At 46.9% G+C, this 15,130-nt stretch overlaps 1 protein-coding gene across 7 annotated transcripts in view; it reads left to right on the forward strand.

Moving 5' to 3' along the window:
* LOC144164348 (Kv channel-interacting protein 4-like) overlaps positions 1-15,130 on the forward strand; it is a 560,797-nt gene that overhangs the window by 446,529 nt on the left and 99,138 nt on the right. The window contains exon 1 of one of the 7 annotated variants that reach the window (XM_077694864.1): positions 4,892-5,594. The exons of the other annotated variants lie outside the window; for them this stretch is intronic. Within the exon in view, the coding sequence (XP_077550990.1) occupies positions 5,588-5,594 (7 nt within the window). The 5' untranslated portion in view covers positions 4,892-5,587. Of the gene's footprint in view, positions 1-4,891; positions 5,595-15,130 lie in introns of those variants that run through there. 7 annotated transcript variants of the gene reach the window in all.

Consider the following 15,130-nt stretch of genomic DNA (forward strand, 5'->3'; position numbering starts at 1 on the left):
ACCACCTAGGATGATTACAAAGTCAGCGGTAGCAATATGAGTTGTGACCTTGTAAATATACGTCGCGAGTTCTCTCTGTGCACGCTAACTCAATGAGAAACCATTATTGCGAAATAGTGAGTAACGAAGAACCAAATAAAATTCTTGGAACCATCACCGTAGGGGAAACGCAATTAAGAAGACACTAGCTATTGGCGGATGCTCAAAGAATACACGGAAAGGCAAGACTAGTAACTAGTGTTATACACGTTCCTCTAAAACAGTAACGAAAGCTCGTTCCTCGTTCCGTCCCAATTTTGAAACGAGTTCCCGTTACAAATTCCTCTATTGCGAAAGGAACGCGTTCCAGTTCCACTTCGGACATTGGAACGTGTCGGTACATTAACGTTGCAATTCATTCTTTAAATTAGAATATGGTGTCGGATGACCTGAAGCGAAATAAAGTGCGAAATATAAAACTCACATCGAACTACGTATATTATACGAATATGAATACCGCCTGTAGCGGATTATCTGGAGACAAACAGAATGCAAAGAAAGCCTCCTGGGCAAATTTTTTGAGGAAGCCCCGCACCAATGAGAAAGAATTATTCTTTCTCCGTGCCCCGGACAAACTCTAGACATGTCCAACTGCGACTTGGGTGCTCGTTTATTATAAGTGTAACACATATGGCACTTTCCACTTCGGTCTTACAAATCCGAGTAAGGTTACTGCGTCTCAGATGTACAAATAGAAAGTTACTCACATGCAGGAACATAATTAAATTTCTTGCATAAGAAACCATGTCGAAAGGAATAATGCATAGGTCTCCAATGTCATTCAACGCGAACAAAATTAGCTATAAATAACATTCGCTTTTGCCATGCAGGTCTACATGGGGAAAAAATGCCGTTCGATAATGATAGCAGTAGTGATTAAAAAATTGCAGAATTGCGAGATAACAACGTAAATGCGTCTAGAACATCGTTAACCTTTCACTGGTTTAAAACAAAACCAAATTACCTTTTAAAGAAAAAATGTATCTCTATTTTAGGCAACATCCACATCTGAAGCCGAGGCACGTAACTGCTTTATACGGAGTTGTTGTTGGGCGAGTCGGTGCACATTATCAAAAGCTGATAGCTGCGCTAAGGAAAACACATCCCAGAGAGAAGTACACAAGGACTTGCGCGGACTCGCAACTAAGTAATATTCCACGCAGAAATATTACATAAATACCGACGGGCATATCATTGTGCATGCGCGACAACGAAAAAACAAAAAAATTGCAAAATTTGCGGCGAGGATTTTCACAAATGCTCTTCGATAAGCTACTGTGAACGCTGGCCGTCGACCTTCGGGCGGCCTCTCTCAGGTATTGTCCATATGGCTAGCGACAAAATTAGGCCCATAAATAACAAAATTCCTGTCCTTTGAGAACTCATCGCGTGCAATACAAGAAGTACCTGGCCCTGCCGTCGACCGATTCCCGCCAGATCGGCGACATACCGCGCCGTGACGAACTGCGCGCGTACTCTAACTTTGAGCAGTAGAACATCCCGAGACCCTGCGGCGCGCCCAGCTCTATTGATAGCCGGTGACCCTTCGAATGACCTCACTGCGAGCGCAACTCTCCCGACAACAACGCACCCACACATCGCGTGCACTGATGTGGTAATTACCCCTGGCAGCATACACACACGGTGTTTCCACTAGGAACCTGCAGAACCGCTCAGTCTTAGGCAACCTTTCCCCGGGAGGGAACAATGAAATTGGTCAGACGCGCATCCTGGCCTCACCAGACAAACGATTAAAGGTGAAAAGCATTCTCGCGGCTACGCTATTCACCAGTCGAATGCCGCGTAAGCTCAACCAGCATGGGAGCAAGCACAAGCTGCGGCCCGCTGCGTGGTTATTCTGCCTTTGACCGTCGAGGAAGCACGTTCCGCAGAACGGTGGGAATATTGGCCAGCTTACAGGAAGAGAAACGCAGTAGCGACTTGCGGATTTTTTTTTTCTCGAGCCTTGGAATCAAGACAGCTAAATTCTATCGAAGTACCATTTGCAGAAGGAACGCTGTTCCTGCCATTCCTTTATAAACCTAACGAGCGGCCGTTACAGTTCCACCGACCCTTAATGGAACGGTGGCGTTACTCCGTTCCTCCAAAAAGGAACAAGTTCCAGGAACGCCGTTCCTTGGAACACCGTTCCGTACAACATAGCTGATGACAATGTGAGCATTGACGAGGTCACGGAAGTAGCGCAAAGGTTTCTTGTAATTTTTTACTCTGCCAATAGCAGACGAGTAAGCAGTAATTTACGAACAAGCTCGTGTCGTTAAATTTTATGAACAACTAATGAAGATGTGGTAAAGGCGTCCAAAGGATTGAAGAAGGTGAAAGCCGAAGGTGACGACGACGTAACCACGACTTTTTTGATAACGATGGAGGGGATATTGGTCTTGAAAACCTAGAAAAATTACGTTCACAAGGCGGTTGGACAACGAAGGCACCGCTTGGTGGGGAAATTCCAATTTAATTCAACTTAGCGAGAATTGAGTTGTCGATGGTCTTGATAATTAGAAAGCCATCAGCTTATCCTTTATGTGTCGAAGTAGATATTAGTTTGTTTAACTAGCAAGGGAAGAAGATGCGTATAGGAAAGACCAACAAACAACAATTAATGTTCCATGCAGGAACCTCGCCATTAAAAAGCCGGCGCTGTAGAGTAAACAACCTTTAAATTTAGCATATATGCATAGTCTACAAAAATTGGATTTGTTTCAATACACGCCCCCACAGGGGCGGAAATACTGTAAGAATTTGGAGTAGTAGATATGTACCTAAGCTCAAGAGGCACATAGACAAGGAATATACAGAAGCGATAAACGTTCATAAGCAAAGTAGGAAGTCTCCTATCAGGACGGGCGTCAATGCAGCGGACACAATCCCGCCTAAAATTATGTATATAACCTACGAAGCAGCAATTTCTCTTTACGGAGCTTGTTCGTGAAAAGACAGGGATACGCACAAGCGGAGATACAGTGATTCTGGGGAAGACTCGCAAAAGATACTCCCCCAACTCTATTTAAAAAAAGCTTAGTAATAGGGTTCGAGGTAACTAAAACGAAATTCGAAGTAATGTTATCAAGAAATTAAGCGCCCTCATCATGCGAGGGAGGCAAATACTCGCAAAAGCAAAAAACAATTGACTTTGAGTTAAGTTATGAATTCGATCTAAACCTTGCGAAGAAAACGAGGAATTGAAATACTAGGGGCAAAAATATTATTCGGTACCGAGTCCGAAGTCGAGAATAGTTGCGTGCGCCGCTCAATAAAAATCAAGCAGTTTATACAGCGCATACGAACTTTCTACGGCGACTTATGAAGCAGGGACTCAAAAACTTGCAGTTCGCATCAGGGAAAAACTTGTGTTCGATTAACGAGTAGTGGCAAAAAGAAGAATAGGAATGAAGCTTAGGGCTATGAAAGAGCTTCTTGGTTTAAGGAGAGAATTCGGTTGAGAACGTGCTAGCTTGAAATGGCCAGAATAAGTGAAGACGTGCTTGTAACTTGGAGCGGAGAACTAACAACCTTTGACCACGAGGGTAGCAGAATGGCCACGGAGAGACGGGACTAGGAGAGTGAGAAGAGCGAAAACTTAATAAATGTATTGGACACGTGGCTGATAAAGAATGCAGGAGGACAGCACAAGATGGGGGCAGTTAGAAAGCAACGCCAAAGCTTTGGCGTGGTAATACTTGTAGATAGGCCAAATATCATGATGAAAATGATGAGGACATATATGCGTACATTACGGAAGGATTGGCTCGAAGTGTATATTGAAAGGGTGTATTATTTAATAGAAGTACAGAGGACGTAGTTCGACGGTTTTTATTTGGATTGAGATAGCATTTTTGACATAGCTAGAGCTATTAAAAACATCATTTCCCTGGCCCATAAAATAAGACTACATGAATGCGCGGTTCCTTACATTGCTCCCATAAGCCGAGATTTCTCGCCACTTTCACAGTTTCACACAGTACGTATGTGCCCTCGGTGAGTGACAGAAAACCACTTCGTTGTTCTACATTTTCTCGTTATTCAGGGACATGGGCGTAATAATTTTCCAAAGCCATTCTATTTGCGGTTAGCGAAATATTTTCTGCCTAGGCACTGTCTGGAATAAATGCCGCTGAAATGAATGTGTTTATTGAGTATCTTAACTTGGAAATACAGCATGAATCGTCTCAGCGGAAGCAGGTAGTCAGAGATACAGGGCCCCTTTATGAACATGTCTTTCTTAGTGGCAAGTGATCCACATTGGGAAGCATAGATGGGCACTTGAGCCAACATCTTCCCGGATTTCCTGACTCATCCCCGCACATCATTTTACGACTACAACCAAATCAGCCAAATCCGTGGACAAGACTCCGAAAAAGAACAGCTTTCAACAAACCCAACGTCGATCTTGCGTTAAACCATTGCTTTCCAGAGGAGGGCGCAGTGTTCCACGCCTCATCTCCAACTTGTTTACTGCCGCGCGGAGACGTATTCTCTTAAAGAAACGAATTACAGGCGCGCAAATTGGCAGCTTTCTTTTTTCTCCTGGCAGAAAATAGCCACGGTGTCCGCCACCCAACTTTCGGTTTGTTTTATAGAGCAGCAGCGATAGTTCCGGTACTGGTGTCAGCGAGAGTTCGTAGCAAGCTTCGCAGAGGCAATCACCGCGGCGTGGCTTCATGCCAAGCGGCCAGTGCGAGACGGGAGCCTTGCAGGGCCCTTGACTGCTTCGGCTCTCTCATCTTCGCCCCTCGTCGTCGTCTCCCCGCTCGCGTTGATGTCAGTGCGTCGCTTTACAAATTTAGAACACGTTCCCCGGCCGCTGCAATATGAGCGACGAAATGTCCTCGCCAAACGCACCTCCCTCCCTCCCCCGGAGCACGCGCTGCTTGCCACACATAGCGATCCGCTCTGCGCCCACCTTGGCGTCTATCGCTTCGCGCGCTTGGCAGGCCGGCTGGAAGAGAATGTAGACTCGCTGAGCGGTAGGCGAAAGTTCAACAACTGCTGATTTTTTGAGCACGCCAGGAGTTGCGACTGATTCCTATTGTTTTGAAACAGCGTTTGTATAATTGTAATGCGCCCCATTTTCATTTGTGTCTACGACTAAACCTCGGAAAGAAGCACTCCTCCCCATTCTTTCGTAGGCGACTGTGCGCGCCGTTTCGCAGAACTTTGTAAGAACGACTGTGCGTATACGGCGAAGAACACCGGACTTGTGGCTGAGTAAGTGCACCAACTCTCATCTTCGCTCGAGTTGGTTCTGCAGTTTTCTCAAGAAAGTGAAAGTTCGTGACGTGATCATTGAGATAACTGTCACCAACCATGGAGATACCCCAACCTTGAGGTTTCCCCGGAAGAAGTACATGGATGTCGCTGGCCAGGGGACACCAGGCAAGGGCCGCGGGAAAGGGTCAACAGGTTTTGTGACGCCGGATCAGTGCTACGTGGTCCACCACGGGCCGACAGGTCGCAGGAACGTCGCGGGAGAGCAGCCAACGAACTGGGATTTTAAAAGAAGGTGCATACTTTACGCCGACGCAGCATGGATGGTGAGGGGATTTTTGCTTCTTGTTCTGTTCACTCTTCGCCCTACGAAAAAAACGGCAGAAAATATCGACATATTTTTGGTGAAATAAGATGAAATAACAACATCTGTGCGGTATTTGACTCTTATGTCTGATTTGCTTATCGCGAATTGTATTTAATTTCTTCTACGGGATGTTATTTCGTCGCGAAAGATAATTTGGGTTGCGAACATTTTGCCGTGGTTTGTGGGCACGTGTGAGGTACGTTAGATACTGCTCTTGTATTGGAAATTTTGTCTGCCATCCTTCAGCCATTTTGGGGGGTGAATGTGTGACAGGGGCTCCGATAATTCGGCCCACGCGAGTTGCCAATCGCTTTAGCAATAAAGGTTTGTCGTGTGATTCAGGCCCGCAGAGGAGGGCGGCTGGTGAACTGTGACGTGCCTACCTTCTCGATATCCCGTTATTTCGTGTTAAACCAGCCGAGGCTTGGTCGCCGGTGGTTTTTCCTTAATAACGGCGTATTCTGCACGTGTTCTTAACGTGGCCTGGAAACTTTTTTCGTATTCTCCCCGCAGGACAATGTGGCGGAGTCTTCTCTCTCCTTGAGCGGCATTTCAACACCGTGTCGGGTTCATTGTTTTCTTAGCTTGTATTTTTTTATTGCATGAGCAATGAATGGGGCACGCCGGCCAAACTTTTACGTCCCTCGTCAGCGAGGCGTCGAGCCGTCAATAGAGCGAGCGACACAGATGCTCAGAACGAGAGAGCGGAGAAAGCACGCGAAGAGAGCTTTGCTTTGCACGCTGTTCTACAACAGGCAGCGCTGTTGCAGAACGCAACGGTGACGACTTTGCAAGGACGACGCCAAGTCGGAGCTCGCCGTGCCTCCTGCCTTGGCGCCCTCTCGACGCATCTCGTTTCCCTTGCCAACGCTTTTACGCGTTGTCAAGGAGCGTATACAGCCAAAGCCGACGCTATAAGACGCGCAGACGAATGAAATCATTCAGGTGGGGCCAAGCCTCACGTTCGCAAGGCAGAGTGACGAGATGCTCACCAATTCAAAAGGATATGGGCTTCACTTATTAAAGACGGTAGTTTTTCTTAGGCTAATTAAACGCGAAACTTGTTGTCTGTACATCAGTCGGTCTGTCCCTCCATTCAGCCGTCCGGCCTAGAGTTAAATTTTTGAACGGGAAGGTAATTTAGGCGAAGCATTTCTAAATGACTAGATATGTGGCAATATATACTTGTAAACACTGTAAAGCAAAAAGGAAACATTTGGCATATTTGAGGTAAAACTTCAATAAGTTTTCATCATTCGTTTTGTGAAAATTACATTGCCGCCTCATCTTCGCGCTAGCGTGGGCAAATACGCTCTGAAAAATTGTTTGGACCTCTAAATAGAATAAGCGCTTGCGGCGCCCCATCGGGGCGGGGTTACAAGTTTAAACGTGACAAAAGTTTCATGGAGATGTCGCGTGCAGTAAAACGCGGGAAAAATTGAATGAGTCGAGAAACCTCCCCTGTGATTACCATTGGAGGAGCGAAACTGCAGAGAAAGAGCATGAGAGGTCGGTTGAAAGGATATCAGGGGTATTTACGTTGACGGGTCGGCAGAAGTCTATCGCCGTTCGTTGACATTTGCAGCGAGGTAGGCACTTTCGCAGCCAATCTTTTTGTTTGTTTTCTTTCTCTCCGTTAATACATGACTGCTTCCATGGCATTCATTCTGTTCTTCCCTTGTTCCCTTTTTGTTTTTCTGCTGTCCGGCCTTCGTCCCCCCGTCGACTTTGCTTGGGCACATGGGCGACCGGATAAATAGCGACTAACGAAGTGATAACAGCTTCGCTTTAAAACTAAGACGGGAGAACGTGCCCACGCCTTAACCTGAAGCTCAAAGCGCAGAAAATACGTGATGTCTGCGGACGACATAATATGAGACCTAGCCAGGACATGCCGCGAAGGACGGCATGTCCTGCTGGCCAACGCACGTTAGGACAAGTGCTAAAAGTCAGAACCCACGAGTGAAATCGGCTGCGTGACTGGAAACTTGATCAAAGCCTATCCCTAGTTCCCAATCCAAGGAATGCTGCGAAGGCTTTATACATCTTCTGCTGTGCAACAGCTGTATTTGTTTTGTCAGATTTTCAGGGATCCACTGTGAAGTCGTCATTGCGTGCCCTTCTTTGAAGGTAGAATGGAAGGGGTCAAGGGAAATAAATCGCTCATTTCGTAATCTATTGATCGTCAAAAACTGTAACGTTTGTCACCGAATAACCATCGAAGTAGGTTTAAAGAGTCAATATGCTTGCATTTACAGAAACAAAAAAATAATCCTTCAGCTTCTATTGTCTCCTTATAATTTTTCTGGTATGAATTTGAACTCTCATGCTCACAGGGCAAACACGAACAGATGCCCATGTACAGGTCCGCGCAGAAGTAAACGGAGCACGGGAGCGGCGGTGGCCGAGCTGCATCGCTGCGCCGCGTATGGGCGCCGACGGGAACCATGGAGCTCCGGTCGAAGAGTGTGTTCGCACTGCCCCCGCCGCCCAATCTGATATGTTTATTCGCCGCTCTGCTGGCGTGTCATGCTCGGCGAGACGGTATTCAAAAGGCAGCGCTGGGCTATAGAGTGGCGCTGGTTGCATTGGCGCTCGCAGGCATCAGCGCGGCCGAATCCGCTGCTCATGAGCTGGACGAAGCTGCGCGCGCCCGCAAACGTGCCTTGTTGCGCGCTGTAAAGGGCGGTATAAAATTGTAGGCCGCTGCGCTTTGTCGTAGCATGTCATTGCGATATAATTAATTGTAAGCCGGCAAAAAATTGCCACGTACAATATAGAAAGCACATTCACAGGCATTTCCGTTGTTCAAAAAAAAATCTCGCTTAAGAGATTTCTTCTTTAATGTTGGGTTTGCCCCAAGTTATTTCTGCTGGCCAGTCCAGGTCTGTTCTGAAGAAAGGGAAATAAAAAATGTCTACGTGGTGGAAATTCTGTATTAGAGAAAACCATAAAGAATCGGTACAATCGTTGCCTGCTATTACAGCGGGCCTCATATGGCGCACGTTGTGTTGTCGCATTAAAACCGACGTTGTTATTTTTAACGAGCACCTTATATTAGTTAAGATAGTGTTGCAGATTTACATTAAACTCTGCATTGAGTTGAAAGATGGCTTCGCTGCATGACCTCAATGTTCTGCAAAAAAGCGCCGTCAAGGATAGTCGTCATGACCGGTGACGACCATATTCTTAATCGGTTAATTTGGTACAGAATCTTATGACGGGTATCCTCGTCAACGGGAGCGAAAGCGTTAATGCGACAACAAAATATGCGCCCTATGAGGCACGCTGTAATAGCAGGCAACGATTGTACCTATTATTTACGGTGTTCTCTAATGCAGAATTTCCACCGCATGGACATTTTTTAGTTCTCTTTCTTCAGAACAAACCAGGACTGATCGGCAGCAATAACTTGGGACAAACCCAACATTAAAGAAGAAATCTTGTAAGCGAGATTTTTTTTTTCGAACAACCGAAACGTCTGTGAATGTACTTTCTATATTGTACGCGGCAATTTAGTTGCTACCTTACAATTAATTATATCGCAATGACATGCTATGCCAAACCGCAGCGGCCTACAATTTTATACCGCCCTTTACAGCGCGCAACAAGGCACGTCTGCGGGCGCGCGCAGTTTCGTCCAGCTCACGGGCAGCGGATTCGGTCGCCGCTGATGCCCGCGAGCGCCAATGCAACCAGCGCACTCTATAGCCCAGCGCTGCCTTTTGAAGACCGTCTCACCGAGCATGACGCGCCAGCAGAGCGGCGATTAAACATATTAGATAGGTCGGCGGGGGCAGTGCGAACACACTCTTTGACCGGCGCTATAACATGGTTCCCTTCGGCGCCCATACGCGGCGCAGCGATGCAGTTCGGCCACCGCTCACGTGCTCCGTTTACTTCTGCGTGGACCTGTACATACGTCAACACATGCACACAAAGAGGCCCGCAAAACTACAGACACCTACCTACACTCACTCACTCACTCACTCACTCACTCACTCACTCACTCACTCACTCACTCACTCACTCACTCACTCACTCACTCACTCACTCACTCACTCACTCACTCACTCACTCACTCACTCACTCACTCACTCACTCAACTATTGTGCACATGTGGACATTTTTGTTTTGCGTTACAGCAAAAAAAAAAGAAGCCAGAGACTACAGGAATAACCACTACTCTTTCAACAGCGCCATGTCTTTGCGGCGGCTATGGAGGTTCTGCATCATACGGCGAAAACAGCGCTTTTAAGAACTGGGGATCGGGAAACTAGCGCTCCCAAGAGCGAGGATCGTCAGGGCAGCGAGGAAAGCGAGGAGGGCCATAAGTGCAGACTGGGACACGACAGCTCGTGTCTGTGTACTTCTGTATCTGTCCTCGGTTAAGTGCTGTTTTCATCGTATAATGTTTGCTATAACATTGATGTACATGTACACTAAGAACAACATTCCAAGAATGCCATTTTGCAGTAAAGCTTAGATTAGTGGATATTTTTACGGCAATACCGATCAATGTTCGCCAATACATTCCAAAATATTTTCCGAAATGCCTAACTTAAAATAAGGCAGGTAGGTAAATTTAGCTTGTAGATTTGGTCGCTAGAGGAAAGGCTATCTCACGCCTTATTTAAATTTCAAAGGTATGAATAACTAAAAATATCCAGAATACAGGCGATGACAATGCCCATATCGGGAGCACCGAATGAGATACGAATACGTTATCTAAAATTGTGTGACCAACGATAGTTTATTCTGCTCTATTATTTATTTAATCGTCCGACACGTCCACAAGCTGCGGTTTTTTTTACTTGAACGGTCTCCCCTTTGCGACGCCAATTTCGTGTCCCTGTCTTGAACAAACCAGCTCAAGTCAGCAGAGTTCGCACCTTCCCCATAACTTGTACTTGGAGTTTCGCCCAGCATATTTTACTTCGCTTAACGTTCACAAACGGGAGAAGCTCAAAGAAGTACTGCGACACACAAAGGACATTTTGCAACAGAGTGCTTCAGGTGGAAATTTTCAGGCGATGAAATACCATATTTTTGCCGCTTTTCATGCTCTACAAGCCGCGCATGTAGCGTACCAACCACATGCTCAGAGCCCCATCCTTGTGAAAAAACACGCCAGTCCTATACGCCCAGAAGACAAAGATTGCTTGTTTTTTCAGTTTCCTAAAGGCTTTAGTACGGACGTCTCGCTCGAAGCAGCAATGGTGCCTCATCCCGACGTGATCAGAGAAGCAATATTCCGTCGCTTGTGTTTTTCTTGTTTATTTTTAACTAATATAGTTTTCCTGGGCTACCTAAGGGTGAAAAACTTTGCCTGTATTTATGTCTGTTCATCTATCTGACACTCCATTCAACTGCCCTCCGACAGCTGGAAGAATGCTTTGGCACTCACGAGGACTGATTAGCGAATAGGGTTGACGATGATTGGTGCGTATGTGTAACTCAATATATACCGGCACGCCTGACTCAGATTTTGGCATCAGGTGGCATGCATCATACACATCCACACTGACAAGGAAGCAAGACATTAGGTGTATTGAAGGCAGGGAATGACTGCATAACTTCCAGTAGCACGCTTGATTTAATTGCTTGACATGGCATATATATTTACAAACGCAAATACGTAAAACGTCATAAAAACTTGTATCAAAGATATGCGAGATCAGATTATATATCAGGCGTATGCGTCGTCCAGCCACCGCTAGCACAATGAAAACAAAGTTCCAACTGGGGGCGCAAAGCTGAGCAAACGCGAGAAAACCCAGTTGAAGAGACGAAGAGAGGATCTCGGGGGAAAGGAAAAGGAAAGGGTGTCGCGAGGCTCAGACGGCAGAAGACGATGGAGTTTTGATGACACTTGCAGCAAAAAAGTGGATCCGTGGTCATTTTCTTTCTGTGCCGCTACGACACACCTAATTCGACCGACGCACCGCCCCCCTCGTGCGTCCGCTTTCAACTTCACACAACCCGAAATTAAATAGGGTATTTGGAGACCCGAAAAAAAAAACGAAGGTGTTTGGTATAAGATCAGTAGGAGTGCTCCTCAACATCAAGAAATTGTTCCAAGTACAAATTACCCTCATTATAACTTGAAAAGCGCAACCCAGACATTTTATTTTTTACGTGAAATGAACTTGAGCTTGTGTACGCAGCCATAATTTTGCGGAATCCTAGCCATGCACTTCTTGCCATACATCTACGCCTTTAGCACCCTTTAGAAATAGCACGTACACAGCCCGTCTCTCTGTTTTAAAGACGATACTCTTTCTTGGGCTACGTAAACCCAGACATTTTGGTCTGTCTGTCTGTCTGTGAGTTGATTAAGTCACCCCACCAAAGTAAAATAAGTATTGTCTGATATACTTACTGCCGTAAATACTGTAAGTACTGTAAATAGTCTGATATACTTACTGCCAAATGTAAACGACTAAGCCCGGTTTATATGTTCATACTTCTGAACTTTGTTGAACAAGAACAAGGCATTAAGCAAATATAAGACAGGAATTAGTACGCAAGGGATATTTACAGTGTTCCTTTATTACAAAATACATGGATGCTTGGTTTTTAGATAGCAAATGATATTCTACATCTACTGCAGAAAACACCGCCTGCTGTTGCCGCGCCAACTCCTGGCAGCATATGAAAAATCACGCGGCAACAGCAACGAAACGTTCCACTAGCTAGGTTCCAGGTCTTGCTACGAATGCACGTGGAGTACGGCCACGCCGCTCTATAAACATTGAAGTGGGCCGCCTCGATTTACGCGCGTCTCCGCCATACTGCAGCGCTGGCATTAAGGAACCCCGCCTGTGGCAGTGGAACGCGGTAAAGTCAAATCGCCTTGAGCAAACCTTTAGTGCGTTTACCTTGGGATGAGCACGACAGTACAGCAAGAGCATGAGAGGTGAGCGGGAAAGTAAAGGGGGGCCTTTCCTTGGCAAATGACTACAAAGACTTTGACGACATTTAAAACGAAAGGAGCAGATGCGCGGCCACTTTTTTAGATGTAGAGCATCTGATTCACTCGCCTTGTCCCTCCGGCGTCGTCGTCGTTGTCGTCGTCGTCGGCATTGTCCACCCCTCCCCATTTTCCTCGCCGCGCCAGCTGTGCTCTCCGCCGCTCACCCCCTCTCCTCTCAGATAGCGAACACTCTCTCGCGAGGGGCATTGGATTGGATTGGATTGGATTGGGTTGGCTTGGCTTGGCTTGGATTGGATTGGATTTGGATTGGATTAAAGTGGATTGTGTTGGATTGTGTTGCGTCATAGCCGCGGCACGTTGCGTCATAGCCGCGGCAGACGCGCTGGGGCCGGCACATGTGCAGTACTCTCTTTTCCGCGGTTTCCTCTCCTTCGGGCGCGCTGCGCATATAACCGGTGTGCCGTTCTCCGGCAAAGCAACATCCACGCTTGGCTCAAACACCTAGAGTCCACGCCGCTTTACAAGTACGCCAACGTCTTCATCGACTGGGACCGGCTTTCGCAGTCCCCTCAACGTTATGCACGCTATAAAACGCGGTCCCTTCGCCGCTACGCCTATGCGTCGCATCTACACAGGGGTTCCCGCGAGGGGAGGTGGGAGTTTTTTGTGCAAGCGTTCGCGGACACAACACAAAATTGAAAATCAACACTCGCGTCCCGGTACTATCGGTCTATCACGGACCCTAGTGATGACTGTGAAGTCTGTATACAAGTTTTATGACCGCCTATAAAGTGAAGGAGGCGAAAGAGGAACATTCTTTTCACTGTACGAAGAATTGTATTCGACGAGAGGGGCGGATATAGACAGCTTCTGGTGAGGGCAGAGGCCATTGTTAGCATTAATTTTTTGAGGGTTATAGAAAAGCACATAATAAAACACCACCAGGCCCTCATCATGCATGACGCACGCCCATGCAGGAAATCGGCGGAAATTGAATCGCCCAAGATTAATGGGTTTCTAGAGATATTTAGAGTAATAGTTCCGACGATGACCAGGGGAGCCACTTTACTAATGACACTGATGGGTATAACTGGCAGTGACTTATTTCTTTCTTGTCATAGTTCACCATGGAATTGTACACGTGATGTTGTGTTCAGCAAGTGATTACCCAAAGCGTAAGGTGTCGTTGAACACACCGTCTTCGTACAATTTGTACAACGCGAGTTTGAGCAGTGGCCGATAACCACACGCCGCTAGTTGGAACCCATGTATTCAGCGTAAGCAGGCGTTCCTAACGACACCTACTGGGATAATACTTCCAAAGTCGGAAGTGTTATCCCATTAGGTGTCGTGGAAAACGATGTCTCTATTCCATTATAAACCGCATGCGGTCACTACATGGGCTCCTATCGGAGGACTGTGGCAATGAAAAAAGGCTGTAGGTCGCGTATTATTGGAACTCTTGCCGAAACGATTTGTGCGAAGATGGTGCGCTCAAACGGCTACTTGCCCATGGGGAGCGTATCTAAGTAGGTATGAAGAACACACATCAGTCACAGTTTTATGATAAAGAACATGGGATCGTACTTGAGGCGCGTGGTTGCATGAAGTCCCGTTGCATAATCTTCCTTGTTGCAGAAACATTCAACTGAATTCCAGTCCAGAGGGGTGTCAGTTAAAAAATCCCGCTTGCCTTTTTATATGCGCGTTAGGACAAAACACATGAAATAGGTATTTGGACAACTGTATGATGAGAATTCGCAAGCAAAAACGAACTGAATATATATAAGTTCCAGGGGCGTAGCCAGTACGCTTCGATGTCAGAACAGCCCCCGAACATTTCTGAGTGCCGCATCCTCCACCCCCTTTTTTTTCGCCCATTTTGTCGTTTCTATTTACGCACGGCATCGATATTACTGTGACGCAAGAACAAAAAGAAGGGAGTCCATTTAGTAAATCCGAAAATGAACAAAGAAATTTTGCCTGACGCGTGACCGCTCTCTTTTGATGGGCGTATAACACCCCGAAAAAAAAAATCATGCAGCCTCTCCATGTACCGACGACGATGTTTTTTTTTTTTTATTTACGCAAGTACGCCCTTTGGCATAAACTAGATGTAGTCCAGCAGTCCCGTCTCCACAATGAAGTCGAGGAGGGGCCGGTATTGGGGACCGTGTGTCCAGCGGCGAAGGTCAGGTGGTCGTCCTGGGTGGTACCCAAGGACCCTCATGTGACGAACTCGTGCTGCCTGGAGGCCCGAGCATGAACCAAGGAGGTGGTCCAGGGTCGCTTCAGTAGCAGGGGTTTTACAGAAGGGGCATGTTTCTGGGGGAACTTGAGTCCTCCATGAGGCCTTTATCGCCGGGGTCAAAGCTGCGCCCACGCGGATTCTCCGAAGCGCCACCTCCTCGCGGCGGGTTAAACCGCCAGGAAGGTCCGACCCACGCGGGGGAAGAAGGGCACGCGTGGAGCGCCTGAGAGACTCCTTGTGAATGATGAGGGTGTCACTCTGCGACAACTGGAGCAGGGGTAGCGGCCCAGCTACCCTCTGGGGATGG

Source organism: Haemaphysalis longicornis, unplaced genomic scaffold, assembly GCF_048455015.1.
Source record: "Haemaphysalis longicornis isolate Haplotype H1 unplaced genomic scaffold, Haemaphysalis longicornis Haplotype H1 scaffold_13, whole genome shotgun sequence".
In the NCBI taxonomy this organism is placed as follows: Eukaryota; Metazoa; Arthropoda; class Arachnida; order Ixodida; family Ixodidae; genus Haemaphysalis; species Haemaphysalis longicornis.